Source organism: Ctenopharyngodon idella, chromosome 7, assembly GCF_019924925.1.
Source record: "Ctenopharyngodon idella isolate HZGC_01 chromosome 7, HZGC01, whole genome shotgun sequence".
Lineage (NCBI taxonomy): Eukaryota > Metazoa > Chordata > Actinopteri > Cypriniformes > Xenocyprididae > Ctenopharyngodon > Ctenopharyngodon idella.
In genome coordinates, this window is record NC_067226.1 from 45,616,550 (window position 1) to 45,633,424 (window position 16,875).

At 38.1% G+C, this 16,875-nt stretch overlaps 1 protein-coding gene across 7 annotated transcripts in view; it reads left to right on the forward strand.

Moving 5' to 3' along the window:
• The window catches only part of tead1b (TEA domain family member 1b), an 82,039-nt gene that overhangs the window by 44,486 nt on the left and 20,678 nt on the right, over positions 1-16,875 (forward strand). For all 7 annotated transcript variants that reach the window (XM_051899505.1, XM_051899504.1, XM_051899502.1 and 4 more), the window contains one exon: positions 11,486-11,550. In XM_051899505.1, the coding sequence (XP_051755465.1) occupies positions 11,486-11,550 (65 nt within the window). The remainder of the gene's footprint in view (positions 1-11,485; positions 11,551-16,875) is intronic.

The window sequence follows — 16,875 nt, forward strand, 5'->3', positions numbered from 1 at the left end:
ACAAAGAGCCATCCCACAAGTCTCCATATTTTATCCTGAGTCCATCCTTTAATTTAAGTCTAAAGGATACTTTCATCTGTTTGATTGTATGTCAGGCTAAAATAATTTGCTTGAATTTTTTTTATTACCCATTTGAGCAATAATAAAAGTGAATCCTGCCTTTCCAAACATCGCTAATAAATGGACATGACATGGTTTGAAAAGCTTGTTTCTTGTTCCATTCTCCCATGAAGGGGCTTTCTGAATGTGGTAAGTGGGTGATTCATGTGTGTATGTGATTGTGTGTGTGAGTGAGGTCTTGCTTTCTCAGCAGGTGGCAGATGGCACAAGGGACCTGGCAGAGTGACCCAACCCCAGACACACATGCACACACTCTCATTAGGTCATAGTGCGAAATGCATGATCTTGAACTCTGAGCTTGTTCGTGTCAAAGGGTGGGTGAGAGGCCAGTGTTTTGACCCTAAAAGGCCAGGGTAATGCTAAGTGCATGTCGAAGTTGGTTAAATTAAAGGTGCTGGAGTAAACCAAAGAACTGCTCAGTGAAAGGCACTTAAAGGAAACATTTTTTAGAACATTTTAAAAGTCTAAGAAACGTACAAAGGACATTTTGTACAATACATATAAAAGGTTCTTCATGGCAGTGTTTACCAACCCTTCTACTGGAGTGACCCCAGCACTGCACATTTTAAATGCTTCCCTAATCAAACACAACTGATTCAACACATCAGATCGTTGACTACAAGTTTTAACAGATGGGTGCGTCAGATAAGAGAGACTTAGGGTACGTTATTATGTACTAAAGATGGAAAAGTTTTTCCTTCGCGTTTTTCGCATACCTTTGACAACGTTGTCAAAATGATCCCTGTTCACACGTTTCCCCAAAAAAAAAAAAAAAAAAACTGTATTATGCATGCCAGGCCAGTAGTTGGCTATGTCACCTTGTAAAGAAACACTACGCACCTATAGACTGAACACGTAATATGCATAGGCATGACGTCATCGTTTCAACAAATTTGTGTTTTTGTAGTTTACACGGAGACAGTAATGGTATAGTTTTCAAAAGTTTTCACTTTGAAACCAGTTTTCAAAAGTTTGCGTTTTCAGGCCCTCAAAATGCTGTTGTCATGTAAACGAATGGCCAGAATGCCTAAAAAGTTTTTGTTGAAAACAGTGTCGAGTAAACACCCCCTTAAAAGTGTGCAGTGTTGGGGGTACTCCAGGACCAGGGTTGGGAACCACTTCTTCATGTGACCATAATGCCAGTAAAGAAACTTTGTTGAAGTGTAACTTATGACTCAACTCTCTAAAGCCAGGGGCCCTGTAATGAGGAAATGTAAACCCCCTGAAATAAGTAACTGATTTGCATGATGCTAAATGGATTTCAGTAGCTAGATTAAGGTTAGGCACTTTCTCTTGTAAGATTTAGTTCCTTAAGTTGAAATATATTGTCACATTTACTAATCTTTTTACACTTGAAGTAGAATAGTCAGTCATTTTTTGTAGTTTGCTTGCACTATTATTTTGAAGTGAGATATTTTTTCAGTTGTGAACGCACACGAGTCACAATCCTGAATTTTGTTTAGAAATTTTGCTGGATAAACTTGCATGAACCTCATCCTTTTTTGTGCCTCATTTTGCGCACTTGAATCTAGTTCTGTGTCACCTGCTCAACTTCCAATGCACAAATCTTGCTCTTTGTCTCCTGTCTATGTGGGTTCCCCTTCTAGCAAGCAGTGTTCCTTGAATGCTGTTGTTCTTGGGAGTAAAAGGCTTCCTGCCTGCCTCCCTTTGCCCCACTCTGGCCCTTCCCCCAGACCAGCCAAGCCAGGGACCCTTGGAGTGAATGCCTCCATATTGTTGGTTTAGTCTATTGTGATGCTAATGGAAGCCGGAGACCCTCGAGTCATCTATCACGCGTGACAGGGAAGCAGGGGCATTGTGTCTTGTACTGCACACAGGAGAACGGCTGCTGTCTCCACAGGTCTCACCGGGGGAATATCAAACCCAAAGAATTCATGCTTTGTGGTATATTGTCCACCGTGACAGAGGTACTACTCAATAACTACACTACCCCAAATTACTAGCAACCAAACATGTATATCTTTCTTCAAATGTACTCCCCAAAAATACCATATAGGTTAATATGCAATTTATGACATTTTAACATGAACATTTTGTCTTTGGTTATTTTAACTAGCAATAGATTTGATAATATTGCCCAGTTGGATGATACATTTTGAGTGAAAGTGTAAATGTTCGAATCACTATCAAATATATACATAAATATATTATATGGTAGAATGCTTTATTGCACGTTTGAAATCTCACAAGAATGAATGTTCAGAACAATCAAACTTAGTATTTTAGTTCCTTTCTGCTGTCACAACTGACAGTCTCAACTTGTGGCCTATTGAGGACTAATGCTAGATTTGGATGGGGTGAAGCCATTGAAGTGAGGTTTTATGTGAGAAATCTCTCACTGCTGACTGACTGCATGGCCACGGTCCAGCATCCACTGACTTCATCGTTGTCCAACTGGCCAGATGTGAGTGCGGTCAGGTCTGCGTTAAACAAATGTGGTACAACAGGAAATGAGTCCTTTAAAAAGCGCTGAGAAAAAAATGTGATGTGTTTTTAGCAATCAAAGAACATAACCAAAGCCATTAAAAGGCTTTAATATGCTATAACTATAAATGAGGACAATGTTTATGGCATGGGGTCTGAGACGAGCTGCAGGATTTTGCTTTGATTAAATCATCTTTGCTATGACATGCTGGCAGGAAGGATGATGGGGCTTTATTTGCTTCACCCCCTCGGTGTGGAATCAATGGCAATTTTATGCTGTCTTTTTAAATGATATAACACACTCCTGCTGTAGAGGCTCTTTGGCTCCTGTGGAGTGCTATCTGTGAGGGGCTGAGAGGATGCTAATGGAAGGGCTGGTGTTGATGGTTTCATCCCAGTTAGACCTTTAAGGAGGAGGACACTGCCACGTGTTACTAGAAAAAAGAACAGCTCATACCAGCTTAAAGTGGTCAAACTCATTTTTGGGACAGCTGTTTTTTTGCACACGTTTAGTGGTCTACCAGCTCTAACCAGCTTGAGCAAGATGGTCTACCAGGTCAATAACAAGTCCACCAAATGATAGTCCAGTTAATCAGTCATCTTGACCAGATTGAAATTGCTAATGCACATTGGTGATGATGGTTTTAATCCCAGTTAAACTGCAAGGAGGAGGAAGTTTAGGAGTTCTCTGTTGAAGAAACCGGGTCATATTTGTTTAAAGCAGTCAAGCTGGTTTTTGGAGCATAGCAGTTAGTCCAGTGTGGTCTACCAGCTCTAACCAGCTTGATCAAGATGGTCTACCAGGTCAACAACAAGTCCACCAAATGATAGTTCAGTTAATCAGTCATCTTGACCAGATTGAACTTGCTGTATGGCTGAGAGAATGCTAATGTAAGGGCTGGTCAAGCTCATTTATGGGACATGAAAACTAATTTGTTTCTGTTCCAAGGTGTTGAAGAAACCAGGTCATAGCTGGTTTTTGGAGCATAGCAGCTGGTCCAATGTGGTCTACCAGCTCTAACCAGCTTGACCAAGTTGTCGGTCCAGTTGATCAACTAGCTAATGACTATAAAGTGCTGGGTTGGGCCTGTCTTTACCTGCTTAAGGTGATCAAGGTGAATTTTCTGGACATGGCAACTGAATTTTGGTGTTCTAATCTGGCCCTCTCCAGCTGGACCAACCAGCTTGGACCATCTAATGTGGATAAACGACCAGCTTGGGCCTTGGACAAACTGGTTTGTTCAGCAGAGCTTTATATCACACTGGTCCAAAGTCCCAGCACTGATCTTCTCTTGCAATGGTAGAGAGGTAATTACACAAAGTAGACAATGTACAGGACACATTTGATATCGTTTTTTGTAATGACTTTATAAATTATGAACTTTTAAGTTTAAGATGAGAGGTGCTGAGTCTTGACACATTAATGGTGATTAGTAATTTGAAAGTTCACTGCTGCTAGAGTGTTTTGGCAACACTAAGGCCATGTGTCCACCAAAGCGTTTTTTTTCCTGCTGCTAGTGTATTTTTCCAATTGTTTTCAGTGGGAGCGCCGTGTTTTTAAAACGGCACGAGCGTAACAAGGTGCTGAGCACCTATTTCACGCTGAATCTCGAGACGTTCAGCATTTTTTACAGGTCGCAGAGAGTTTACCAGTCACCAAGAGCCAGCGCAAATGCTTTACATTGTATTGACATTTTTATGTAGAAACAATACAGAAACAAACTATCTGTGAAATGAGATTTTAGTAAAACTTCTGTGGATATTCCATATAGCAAGCAAAGCATTTTCAGCTGGCTAAAAACACTTTGTTATACATGTGGCCTAAGAAACAGCCATTAAACACTGAGGAAATGCTTGTTGTGCTGAGCTTTTTGAGAGCAGCCCAGTTGAGATAATGAAACCTCATCCAAATTAAAAAATGTGTGATGCAGCATTGTAAGGTGAGAGTGAATGTGTGGTAAAGTGGGCTGCAGTGGGGAGTCGTGGGGGAGTAGCAGCCAATGCAGCAGCTGTGTAAACCTCATCAGTTCAAGAAGGGGATGCAGAAACCAAGGGATGGATGAATGTAATGAGAGGGTGAACTCTTGTACCAAGACTGTTAATTGTTCTGGCTTAGCGAACGTCCAGCTACAGTCACACCTCGGCTCCAGACCGTGCAGTTTTCAAAGACACGCCCTATTCAGAGAAAGCCTTCAATGGCCCGAGTCTGTCGGTGCATATCTGAGGAGTCTGAGCAGGGGAGGATGAGTTAGTGTCTAAATTGAGGTGGGAGTGCTGACAGCTCTCAGTAGGGTGCGGGGAGGGAGTCGCTCCTCTTTCCTCTGAGGGAGTTGGCGCAAAGGGCGGAGATGCATTCCTAATTGAATGAAGAGTCAGCTGGGGGACAATCCTAGAAAGAGGGGTGCCGGCAGGCCCCACTGAGTGGCTTCTGCTGTTTTAGGAGCTATTGATATGGACTCTGCTGTCTTTGAAATTAAGGGAAGCCTTTACCTACTCGAGAGGAAGGATTTCTTCTTGCTTGGTGCTCTGCTTTTTAGTCAGGCCATAAATACCTAATCCTTTCCCTACTGTTTTGACTGACAACTGTAGAAGTCTTTCAAGAGTTCACATCCTTCCTGTTCCCACCCCCTGCTCGGCCGTCCTCCTCTTGTACGCCGCACTGCCGAATGAATATATTCACCATGAATATCCGCCATGGACAAGACTTTAAATCGATTTGGTACATTCAAATGGACCTGTTCACACAAAGCAAAGCATGCCAGATTCAGTTTTTATGTTATTTCAAACATTTTTTATGGACCGAGGTTTGCTGAGGTTTTTAAACTTAAACAGCCAAAAGCTGTAAAATTAATATTGCAATATTAATGATGTAATTATTATTATTATTATTATTCATAGATATTCTCATTGATATATCAAATAACAGAATAATCACAATATGATTTTCTTTGGAAAATTTGTGCAGCTCTACTGTGATTTTCAGTAACCAGAGTTATTAATAATTTTTTTGTGTGCATTGATCCAGAATCAGGGTTTCACAGTCCAACCACATGCAGGGCACCTGTTCACACTCTTTTAGAATAAAACTGTGACACATATTACTTTAAAAATACAAAGTATTTTCTCTTATTAATGTCATGGGGGGCAGCTTGTCTCCTGGGGTTTCAGGACCTCCAGTGTGTCCTTACCCTCTTTTTTTGACTCAGTTTCTTTTTGCCAATGTTGTTTTGCACGGCAAACACAGGAAAGAAAGCGTGCTGGCCAAGTCCCGCTGAGCAGGGTTTTTTTCAAGGCGGTGAAAAGAATGAATTATTCAGCAGTAAGCATGCTTACAGCTGGCCGTTTGTGAGCTTTGATCTAGGAATCAGGCGTCTGCATGAATGCCCTTATTGTCATGTTATGTGTACACAGTGTGTGAATTATTGAAAGTGGCGAGGCCCTGGCTTCATCTGGGAGAGATTACAGTGTTGGCATGCTGAGGAGGTGGGCTGGAACTGAAAATCCCCAGATGCTATTTATTTGTCCTGGAGGTCACATGATCTCCCGCCGTTGTTATAGCCTTAACAGAATGCCTTACGTGAAGAAAGAGAGCTCCCCGTCCATTCAGCCCGCACATGCATCAAGCACACATGTTGGAATTGCACACTCACTGGCTTCAGGCTGTGTTGGGGAGCGCTACACACCTGTTAGGGCAAGGTCTTCGTAGAGGGAGTTTTTTCTTTTATCATGTAGACATCTCAAATATTGCTAGCAACACATGTACATGGTTTGTGGGTAATTCCAGAGTTTGGCCTTTGAAGGATTCAGTGCCTGATTTTTCAGATTTATTTTGATATTGATAATGAATTCATAGTTAAAGTTGGAATGAAATGAAAATTCTTCTACTTTCTAAATGCATGTTATAGAACTTATTGTGAATGATTCATTCATGTACAGTATATGTTTCACTTCTTTAAAAAATATTTTGACCTCATAATGTTTAAAGGCACAATATGTAAGATTTTTGGATTAAAATATCCAAAAACCTCTAGAACAGTGTTATATATTTTGTTGACTTGTGTACTTACATTATCCCTGATGTTTCCAAGAATGTTTAAATCCAGAGAAATAAGCAATTTTAACCAGGACACGGATCATGTCCGTGCGTCGCCTATCAGTAACGTCATACCTGTGTTACCCTTGATTTCTGGTTTTATTTTGTAGAAACCATGGAAACACCAAAAAGTTGCTTTAATATATTACAGGTTTAAATAATATTGTAGCCACAAATTAACAATTCGTTCTCCAAATCGTGTCCATGATTTACTAATCCGTTCCAAGTAAATTGTGCTCATGATATTACAATTTGTTTCCTCGTTTTACTAAATTGTGTGCACAATATAATAATTTGTTCCCCCAATGTAGTAAAACGTTCCCTTGTTTTAGTTAAATCAAAATAAGGGAACAAATTACTACGACGTGGCCATGATTTAGTAAAACAAAGGGAAAGAATTATTATTTTGTGGGCATGATTTAGTAAAGCGAGGCAAAAAATTATATTGTGTGCACGATTTACTTAATGTGTCGGAATGTGCACGGGTTAATTTCGAGCTACGCGCAAAACAAGTGAAAAATGTCAATTTTGGCCAAAATTGAGGTTTTCACAAAAATTTGTTCATTAAGCACTCGTCTAGCGATCCCAATGCTCCAAATAGCAATTAAACATCTTAAAGTATCTTTATTTGTACGTTTTCTGAGAGGAGTACCTTTCCTTTGAGCATGAGAAATTATGTTTTTCTCCGCTAGCTTCTCAATGACTGGCGCTTCCCTCAGCGTGTGATTTTCAAACTCATGCTGATGTAAATAAAACGATCTTACTCGCGCTGACTGACAGATCTGAAGCGTGTGCACAAAGACGCCTGATATACACATATACACAGAATTACAGTATTTAAAAAAATCTGTCTTGGTGAGTATTCATGCAAACATTATGTTATGTCTTAAGTGAACGTTTGGTTAACTGTTGGGGGAAAACATCCGATGTGTAACTTTATATTAGATCCGTGTGGTACAGTAGGTCTTAATATATAGGCTGTCTGTTTTTAATTAATGTTAATCAAACTATTGTGGAATCATGGAAAAAAGTTATATATGTATATTTTCCCTATAGATATGGGTTTTGACTTGGTTTGTGCCAAATTTGGTGGTATTACCAGGGATTTTAAGGTTTGCTAGGTGATTTTGTTTTGGAATGTTCAGAAAACTTTAACTCGATTTTTCTCAAAATTGACTTTGCTGACTTCAAACAGGTGTAGCTCAGTCATTTTTTGTCGAATTCCAACAAATCATACATCATTTTGAAGGTTTGTTTAATAGAGAATGTGGGAATAACAATAACTCATTTTTTGGAAGACAGGAAGTGCAAAAATCCCTGATATCAGCAGGTCCAATTCATTCTTTATGGTTCCCCTTGGTTTTAAAACTCATGAGGATTTTACTGAGAGAAAAGCAAATTACTGGTACGCAAGAGAGAGGAGCTGAGTGAGAAAGAGATTCCCTTTCATACGACAGGTGTGCCTAATAGCAGAAGCTCAGGAGATTACCCAGCCCACCTGAACACAGCGAGCCCAGAGCACAGCAGGTGGATGATGTGGCTTTGCCATCTCAGTGTGTGCCCATTTCACAAACAACAGACCTCAGCCCAGCCTCCGCCATGGCCAGTCACCCCACTCCACACCTAGAACACATCTGCTGCCTCACCTCCTCAACTCACCTTTTATTTCTTTTAACAATCTACCTTTAATTTTAGCATGTGCTTTGATGGAGCCATGGCCTGGTGGTTAGTTACAGTACAGGTTGAGCAATGGTGTGCATATGGCAATTTTGAGTTCAAGTCTTGCTGAGTTCAGGTCATTTCCATATTTATTTTCTTTCCTCGTCAAAGGCCAAAAAAATGAATAAATGGCTGGACTCTGCAGGACTGAGTCCAGGGAGTGAATTTCAAGGGGGGATGGAGTTCCAGTTGAAAATGTAGAGGATTTCCATCTTTTATCCACATAATAGCCTCCAAATGTTATGCAGATTTCATACATCAATATAATGGGATTTTCTGGATCTGTGGTTTAAAAACCAGGGACCACTGTAGTTTAGGGTCCAATTCTCACTATTAACTAGTTGCATATTAGCATGCATATTACTAGGATATTGGCTGTTTATTAGTACTTATAAATCACATATTAATGCCTTATTCTGCATGATCATATTCTACATCCCTTAATCCTACCCAATACCTAAACTTAACAACTACCCTAATAACTATTAATAAGCAGTAATTAGGAGTTTACTGAGGCAAAAAGATAAATTTCAGATAAATGCTGTTCTTTTAAACTTTATGTATGTGTGTGTATATACAGTGCTCAGCGTAAATGAGTACACCCCCTTTGAAAAGTAACATTTTAAACAATATCTCGATGGACACAAAAACAATTTCCAAAATGTTGACAAGACTAAGTTTTATATAACATCTGTTTAACTTATAACATGAAATTAAGGTTAATAATATAACTTAGAGAACAAAATTTTCAGTTTTACTCAAATTAGGGTGATGCAAAAATGAGTACACCCCACTGAAAGTCTCTGGAGCAAAGCTAAATTTTATATTTAAGCTAAATGAAAGCTAAATTATTAAATTTTATATATATTTTATATTTTACACAAATGTCTAATTTAACAAGAATTCAACCACAGGTGAGTCTAATTATTCATTACACAGGTGTCCAGCAGACAGCTGACTATAAAAGGGTGTTAAAACCCCTTCCCATTTCATGCTGTCAGCAATGGCACCACATGGAAGAGAAATGTCACAAGAGAAAGAAAATCATTTCTTTACACCAGAAAGGTGAAGGCTACAAGAAGATCAGCAAAGCTTTACTTATCAGTCAGAATACTGTAGCAAAAGTGGACAAAAATTTAAAAAAAGATGGAACTGCAACCATCTCACAGAGACGTCCAGGTCGTCCATGGAAGTTAACATCTCGACAGGAGCGTCTTCTGATGAGAAGGGTTGAAGAAAATCAGCATGCAAGTTCACTGCAGTTATCTAAAGAAGTAGAAAGCCAAACTGGGGTGACTATTTCCCGTGACACAATACGGCGTACACTGCAGAGGAATGGCACGCATGGGTGCCGTCCACGAAAGAAGCCTTTCCTAAAGCCCAGGCACAAAAAAGCCTGCCTAGAGTTTGCCAGGGCCCATACTGACAAAGATGAAGACTACTGGGACTCTATACTCTGGAGTGATGAGACCAAGATAAATGTTTTTGGAACTGATGGCTTCAAAACTGTATGGCGTCGCAAAGGTGAGGAATACAAAGAAAAATGCATGGTGCCTACAGTGAAACATGGTGGTGGCAGTGACCTTATGTGGGGCTGCATGAGTGCTGCTGGTGTCGGGGAGCTGCATTTCATTGATGGCATCATGAATTCACAGATGTACTGCTCTATACTAAAAGAGAAGATGCTACCATCACTCTGTGCCCTTGGTCGTCGTGCACTTTTCCAACATGTCAATGATCCTAAACACACATCTAAGGCCACTGTTGGATTTCTGAAGAAGAACAGGGTGAAAGTGATTCAGTGGCTCCTGATCTGAACCCGATCGAACACCTATGGGGAATTCTGAAGAGACAAGTTGAGCATCACTCTCCACACAACATCCAGTCTCTAAAAGAGGTCATTCTTGAAGAATGGAAAAAGATAGATGCTGCAAAATGTCGCCAACTTGTTCATTCCATGCCTAGAAGACTTGGTGCTGTCATTAAAAATCATGGAGGCCATACAAAGTACTAGATGTAGTAGTTTTTGTTGTGGGGTGTACTCATTTTTGCATCACCCTAATTTGAGTAAAACTGAAAAACGTGTAATCTAAGTTATATTATTAACCTTACTTTCATGTTATAAGTTAAACAGATGTTATATAAAACTTAGTCTTGTCAACATTTTGGAAATTGCTTTTGTGTTCATTGAGATATTGTTTAAAATGTTACTTTTCAAAGGGGGTGTACTCATTTACGCTGAGCACTGTATATATATATATATATATATATATATATATATATATATATATATGATGTGTGTGTGTGTATTACATATTCACCATTCCTTTTACTTCATGCTAATTATATTTTGCGGAAAATACAGTTTATTGCTGTTCCAAAGTAAATTGGGTGGACACGTGGTAAATTGTAGCTACATCAATTCTGCGGTTGCCTGTTTAAAAAGCTAGTTTTATTACACGGCCCTGAATAAAAAAAAAAACAAGGGCTCTATGGCAACCGTTGGCTACAGCTGGACACATAATTAGAGTAGCTCCTTACCTATAATTTGCGTAATAGTTTTGGGGTGGCGGTATGTTATTAACATATGAAAAGGCTAAGCAGGGGTCATTGTGCCTTGCATCAGTAATTAGAGCAGTGCCGAGGGCGCAAGAATGTGTAGAGCTGCCATTAATTGGAGATCACTACAAAACCATGCTTTAATTATTATTTAGTGAGAACAGTAGTGTGTTAAATGAATATGTTCTCTGTCATTACGTGCTGTAACCATATGAATGTCCGGATCTGTTTCTTTTCATAGCATGAGTCTTTGAAGAAATTGGGGTTAAATTAGATTAAAATGAAAAGCTATAGATTTGTTGGGCTATTTTTATGGTAATAGCACGCGCAGCCAAGTTTTCATTTAAATTAGGCGTGTTTGTTTATTCACTGGGGTAAAGATTGCTACATGTTGCTGACATGGTGGGAACAATTGAGGCTGTAGAGATTTTGGCTCGTGCATATGAACTCAAGGCCATGCATTTCTGCTTTGATTAGGGAAATTGAATTTAAAGTATTACATCGCCACACATTTTACATTAACACATCTCATCCTTTGTCTTCCCCTAGGTCGGAATGAGCTGATCGCCAGATACATTAAACTCAGAACTGGGAAGACAAGGACACGGAAACAGGTAAGAGAATCCGTGGTCTTGCACGCATGCCACTAAACAGGGGAAGGCCAGTACTGTTGAATGTGCCTGCTATTCGAGCTTCTGCAGAAAGAGAACTTACAGCTCACACAATGAACAGCAGAAATAAAGACATCCACTTAGGGGTGGGCGATATAAGCAAATATACACTGGCAAAAAAAAAGTTGCTGTTTGGATTTAAATAGGCAAATGCTTAAGAGTCTATGATTGGATCATTATTGCAGTGATTATTATGTTTCTAGCATTTTATATGTTTGGGAACAGTTCTTCTAACCCTAATTGATGGAGTGTGTAGCTTTTCATTTCTTAAACAACCATGTAGGAAGATGTATCATGGCCATATTCCAGGATGACAATGTCAAGATTCATCAGGCTCAAATTGTGAAAAAATGGTTGGGAGAGCATGAAGAATCATTTTCACACATGAATAGTCCAGACCTTAAATTCATTGAAAGTCTTCGGGATGTGCTGGAGGAGACTTTACAGAGTGATCACCTCTTGCATTGTCAATACAACATCTTGAACAAAAATTTGATGCACCTCTTGATGGAAATAACATCACAACATTTATTTGCATCAAGAGGTGCATCAATTTTTTGTCAAGATCCAAAGATCCAAACAGGGACTTTTTTTTTTTTTTTTTTGCTGGGCAGTGTATATATCATTGCAAGAAAGTAATTAAAAAACTAACAAAAATATTTTGATAAAAAAATAAAATAAAAATGAGTACAGTCATCTAAATAATTAATGGGGTCTTATTGTGCTTTTTTACATTTTAAACTTTTTAGTGTGTAACGCTGTTTGAGCATGAAAAAGGTCTGCAAAGTTACAAAGTCACTCCAAAGTGAGTTATTCTCTGTATCAGTGTGCACTGTTTCTGAACTCCCTGAAACACCTCCACTGTAGTCTTGATATTAACATGTCACAATATTCCTTATTTGAATAATTCCCGCCCAAGGCATGTGCAAATTAAAGGCGGCGAGGCCTGGTTGAGTTGCTTTAACATTTATTATTTCCAGGAGCTCATTGCTTCTACCTTCAATTAATCTGCTAACAGTGTTTATAAATTAAATTGCCTAAATTATTACATTGTTAGCTAACTGCATGATTATATGTAAATTTCTGAAACCACATACCTTGGACAGTCACCTCCGATACCAGATTCTCTAAATTGTAATGTTGACATGCATTCAACACACTATTAAAGCTCTGTTAAGCTGCTATGAAACAATATGTATTGTGAAAAGCGCTATACAAATAAATGTGAATTGAATTGAACTTTAATAGTGTGTTGAATCTAGGGGTGTAACAGATAGTAGTTGATCCGTGATCCGTACAAACCAGGGTCACGGTTCGGAATGCATGTGATTCACAGATTAATTGCAAAGTTTAACTATCATAGAGTGAAAGTTTGCATGCATTTTAAGTCATGTCAATTGAAACATTCAAGCCATTTTAAACCATTCAAGCACAAGACAACGTGAAAAAGAGAACTCAATTTGAGACTCGTGTGCGCGTTTCAGATAGTGTGCGGAGTTTTCTTTCGCAGCTTTTTGTGCTTGAACATAGATGCAAAATTGTCAAAATACCCGTCTCGGCAAGTGTCCTCATAAACACAATCGGTTTTGTCTTAAGTGAACAAACAACTGAGAAAGAAAACAGATGCGTATCAGTATATTTGTCCGTGCATTAGCTCTTAAAGTGGCAGCAGCCTAATAAACCAGCTGCTGTCTGTCAGTGTCATTAATGCTAATCAAACAAAAGACTGAGAGTCACTTTTGTGATTTAACAAAGATTAATTATATTTATATATATACATATATATTATATTTTATACAGTAAAGGCTAAGCAATTCTACATTTGATTATTCAATTTCTGAACCTTAAGCATTGTTTTTTAATTTGTATCTTTGTTCTATTGTATTTATCTATGCTTATAAATTGTTTATTTGTTATTATTTTATTATTATTATTATTTTCTTCAATAATGTTTGATTTTTATTAGTTAGACTAGTAGCTTTTTCTGTGGTATTGAAGTGTTTTTTAAATAATACATAGAAAGCAAAGATATATTTGTCTCCACCCCACACAATTTTTTTTTCTGCTGATTTGAAAAATGATCCGATCCATGACTCAAAAAATGCAATATGATCCGAACTGTGAGTTTTGTGATCCGTTGCACCCCTAGTTGAAACTTGCAGTTATGGTAAGGGGTGTGACATTTCCCAAACATGCGGGTCCAGCTGACCAATCAGAGCACATTGTGCTTTTCGGAAAGAGGGGCTTCATAGAGACAGGAACTAAACAGAGCGTTACTGACAGACTGGGATTAGAGAGGCTGCACAATTTTAAAATATGTGAAAAATAAGCATTCAGGCATGAAAACCTGTTCTAGTAGAGCCCAAAAACAAAATCAAGACTTTGAAAAAGAACACAATAGGACCCCTTTAATGCATAATACTAAGTTATCTGCTAATAATCACTTTTTTTATTCAAACAAAAAAATTAGGCTTCTCCTGTTTGCAAGTACATATAATTATGCATATATATTTTACCAAGTAAACTTATAAAATTGTTATTAAAATAAATATATTACTATGTTAATTAAAATATAAAAGTATATTTAAAAGATGGTAACACTTTAGTTTAGGGTCCAATTCTGACTATTAACTAGTTTCACTATTAACTAACTTACTAACATGCATATTACTATGATATTGGCTGTTTATTATTACTTATAAAGCACATATTAATGCCTCATTCTGCATGACCATATTCTACATCCCTTAATCCTACTCAATACCTAAACTTAACAACTACCTTACTAACTATTAATAAGCAGTAATTAGGAGTTTATTGAGCCAAAAGTCGTAGTTAATAGTTAGTTAATAGTGAGAATTAGACCCTAAACTAAAGTGTGACCCAAAAAATGATAAAATTGACAACCTGAACCAAAACGCCAAACTGTAGCTGTAAACGATACTGAAAATATCTGTATTCAGTCAGATTTACTGAATAGAAAGTGCATGTAGTTTGTAAAACCAAGGTGAGCTTTTCAAACAATAAATGGTTTGCACAAGTATTTTGTTGTTAAATAAAAACCTTTATAGAAAAAAAACTAACACATTGTGTGATTGTGTTATAAATATATGAAAACACACTTTTAAGTTGAGGTGATTGGAACACCAATTCTCTAGACAAATTTCTTTATTGCCCACCCCTACTCTCACATTCATACATAGGGTTGTACACACACACACACACACACACACACAGCCGCTCATGCAGGAGCATGAAGCTTTGCAGCATGCTCAGGCTGGGTGCAAGAACGCTAATGCGGATTGTAGAAGAGACGGACCCTGAACGCTGGGCTCAGCCGGCAGATGTTTCATTCAGCTGTATGAGAACACGCCGCTGAACTACAGCTATGGCCAAGACACACACTCACTCACACGTTAGCTAAGACTATTTTAGCAGGCTTATTATTAAAAAGAGTTCAAATGGACATGTTTTTACACAAATGAACTGTTCAGAACTGAAATGTCTGTTTAAATCCATGAATCTGTTTCTCCATTTGATTGTAATGTAATTTGTCATGGTGATCTGTATGTGTTGGTGCAGCTTTAACACTTCAGTGGGCTGTGCTTAGAGGGCCATGTCTCAAAGCTCTTATCAGATACATTTACTACAGCAGACAGGGAACATAATACAAGACATCCTCTTGTTTTAAATGAGATATGTGAATATTATATAGTATCTAGGCCGCTCTCTGATCCCTCAGTTGGTTAAAACAAACAAGAAAAGTGTTTACAGTAAACTACTACAGAGCAGTTGCAGCATTATCACACTGTTTTAAGACAGTTACATAAATATAATTAAACATTGGATGGTTAACAGTTCCCTAGTTCCCTATTTAACCTAACCCTAACATTGTATTGAATGAGGTTGTTTGATAAATTCACTTATTATAAATCGCTAAAATAATTGATTCTGATTGGTCAGTTACTGCATTCAGCAAATAAATATTGGCAACACTTTACAATAATGTTCAGTTTGTTAACATTAGTTAATTACTGTATATTAGTCAACACGAACTAACAAATGAAATCTACACTCTAAAAAATGCTGGGTTAAAAACAACCCAAGTTGGTTTGAAAATGGACAAACTCAGCGAATGGGTTGCTTTAACCCAGGGGTTTGGTTGTTTTAACCCAGCGATTGGGTTGTTTTAACCCAGCGCTTGGGTTGTTTTAACCCAGCGAATTATTTTGGATTCATTTTAAGTCAGTCATATAGTAATTTAAAAAAAAAAAAAAAAAAAAAAAATAGTTGAGTTGAATAAAACTGTCCAGCACGTTGGGCAAACATTTAACCCAACCGCTGGGTTAAAACAACCCAATTGCTGGGTTTGTCCATTTTCAATCCAATGTGGGTTGTTTTTAACCCAGCATTTTTTACAGTGTACTTGTAAAGCATTTATTAATCTTAGTGTTAACATTTAACGTGAACTAACAATAAACAGTTGTATTTTTATTAACTAAAGTTAACAAAGATTAATAAATAAATACTGTAACAACTGTATCACTTATCGCTAGTTAAGTTTGTTAACTAACCTTATTGTAAAGTGTTAGCCTAATATTTTGGAATAATGACCATGATCACACTGTACATCTGGTATAGCCCATTTCCTACAACTAGCAGTTTAAAAAGTGCAAAGTGCAGTGAACACTTTTTAAAATTTGATTTACAAACTGAGGGCTGAATTGTAATTATTATTAGCTTTTGTATTCGGCAGCATGCCCCAAATTGTGTTGACAGACCTAACATTGTGTTTAACCCAAAACATACCTTTACATAAAGTGATTTCCCAACAATTTTTGATGGAAGAAATGGCATAAACCTATGCGGACAATATTATGAAATATCTGGTTGACGCATCTCAGATTCGCAGCAAAGTGAAAAGTCCAGAAATCGACCCAAACGCTAAAACATCACAACAATCCCATTGTAATTTCATTTGGCTAAGCCTGAACCATTGAAGTGATTGTTGTAATTAATTTGGAAAGGTCAAAGGAGCACTTGTGCTGCTGAGATATGTGTAAATGTGACTTTGCCAGGCTGGAGAGTTGAGAGTGGCGGGCCTCCGGAGACCATCGACCTCATTAACGCCGCGTTGAGCGCGAGGCCCGCTCAACAGCCACTTGTGCGTGATTGGCCTGATTAAGACGAGGAACGCTCTCCACGTAACCCCTCGGAGCAGAGCCTCATTACAACATCACACAACCTCCCACCTCACATCACTATTAA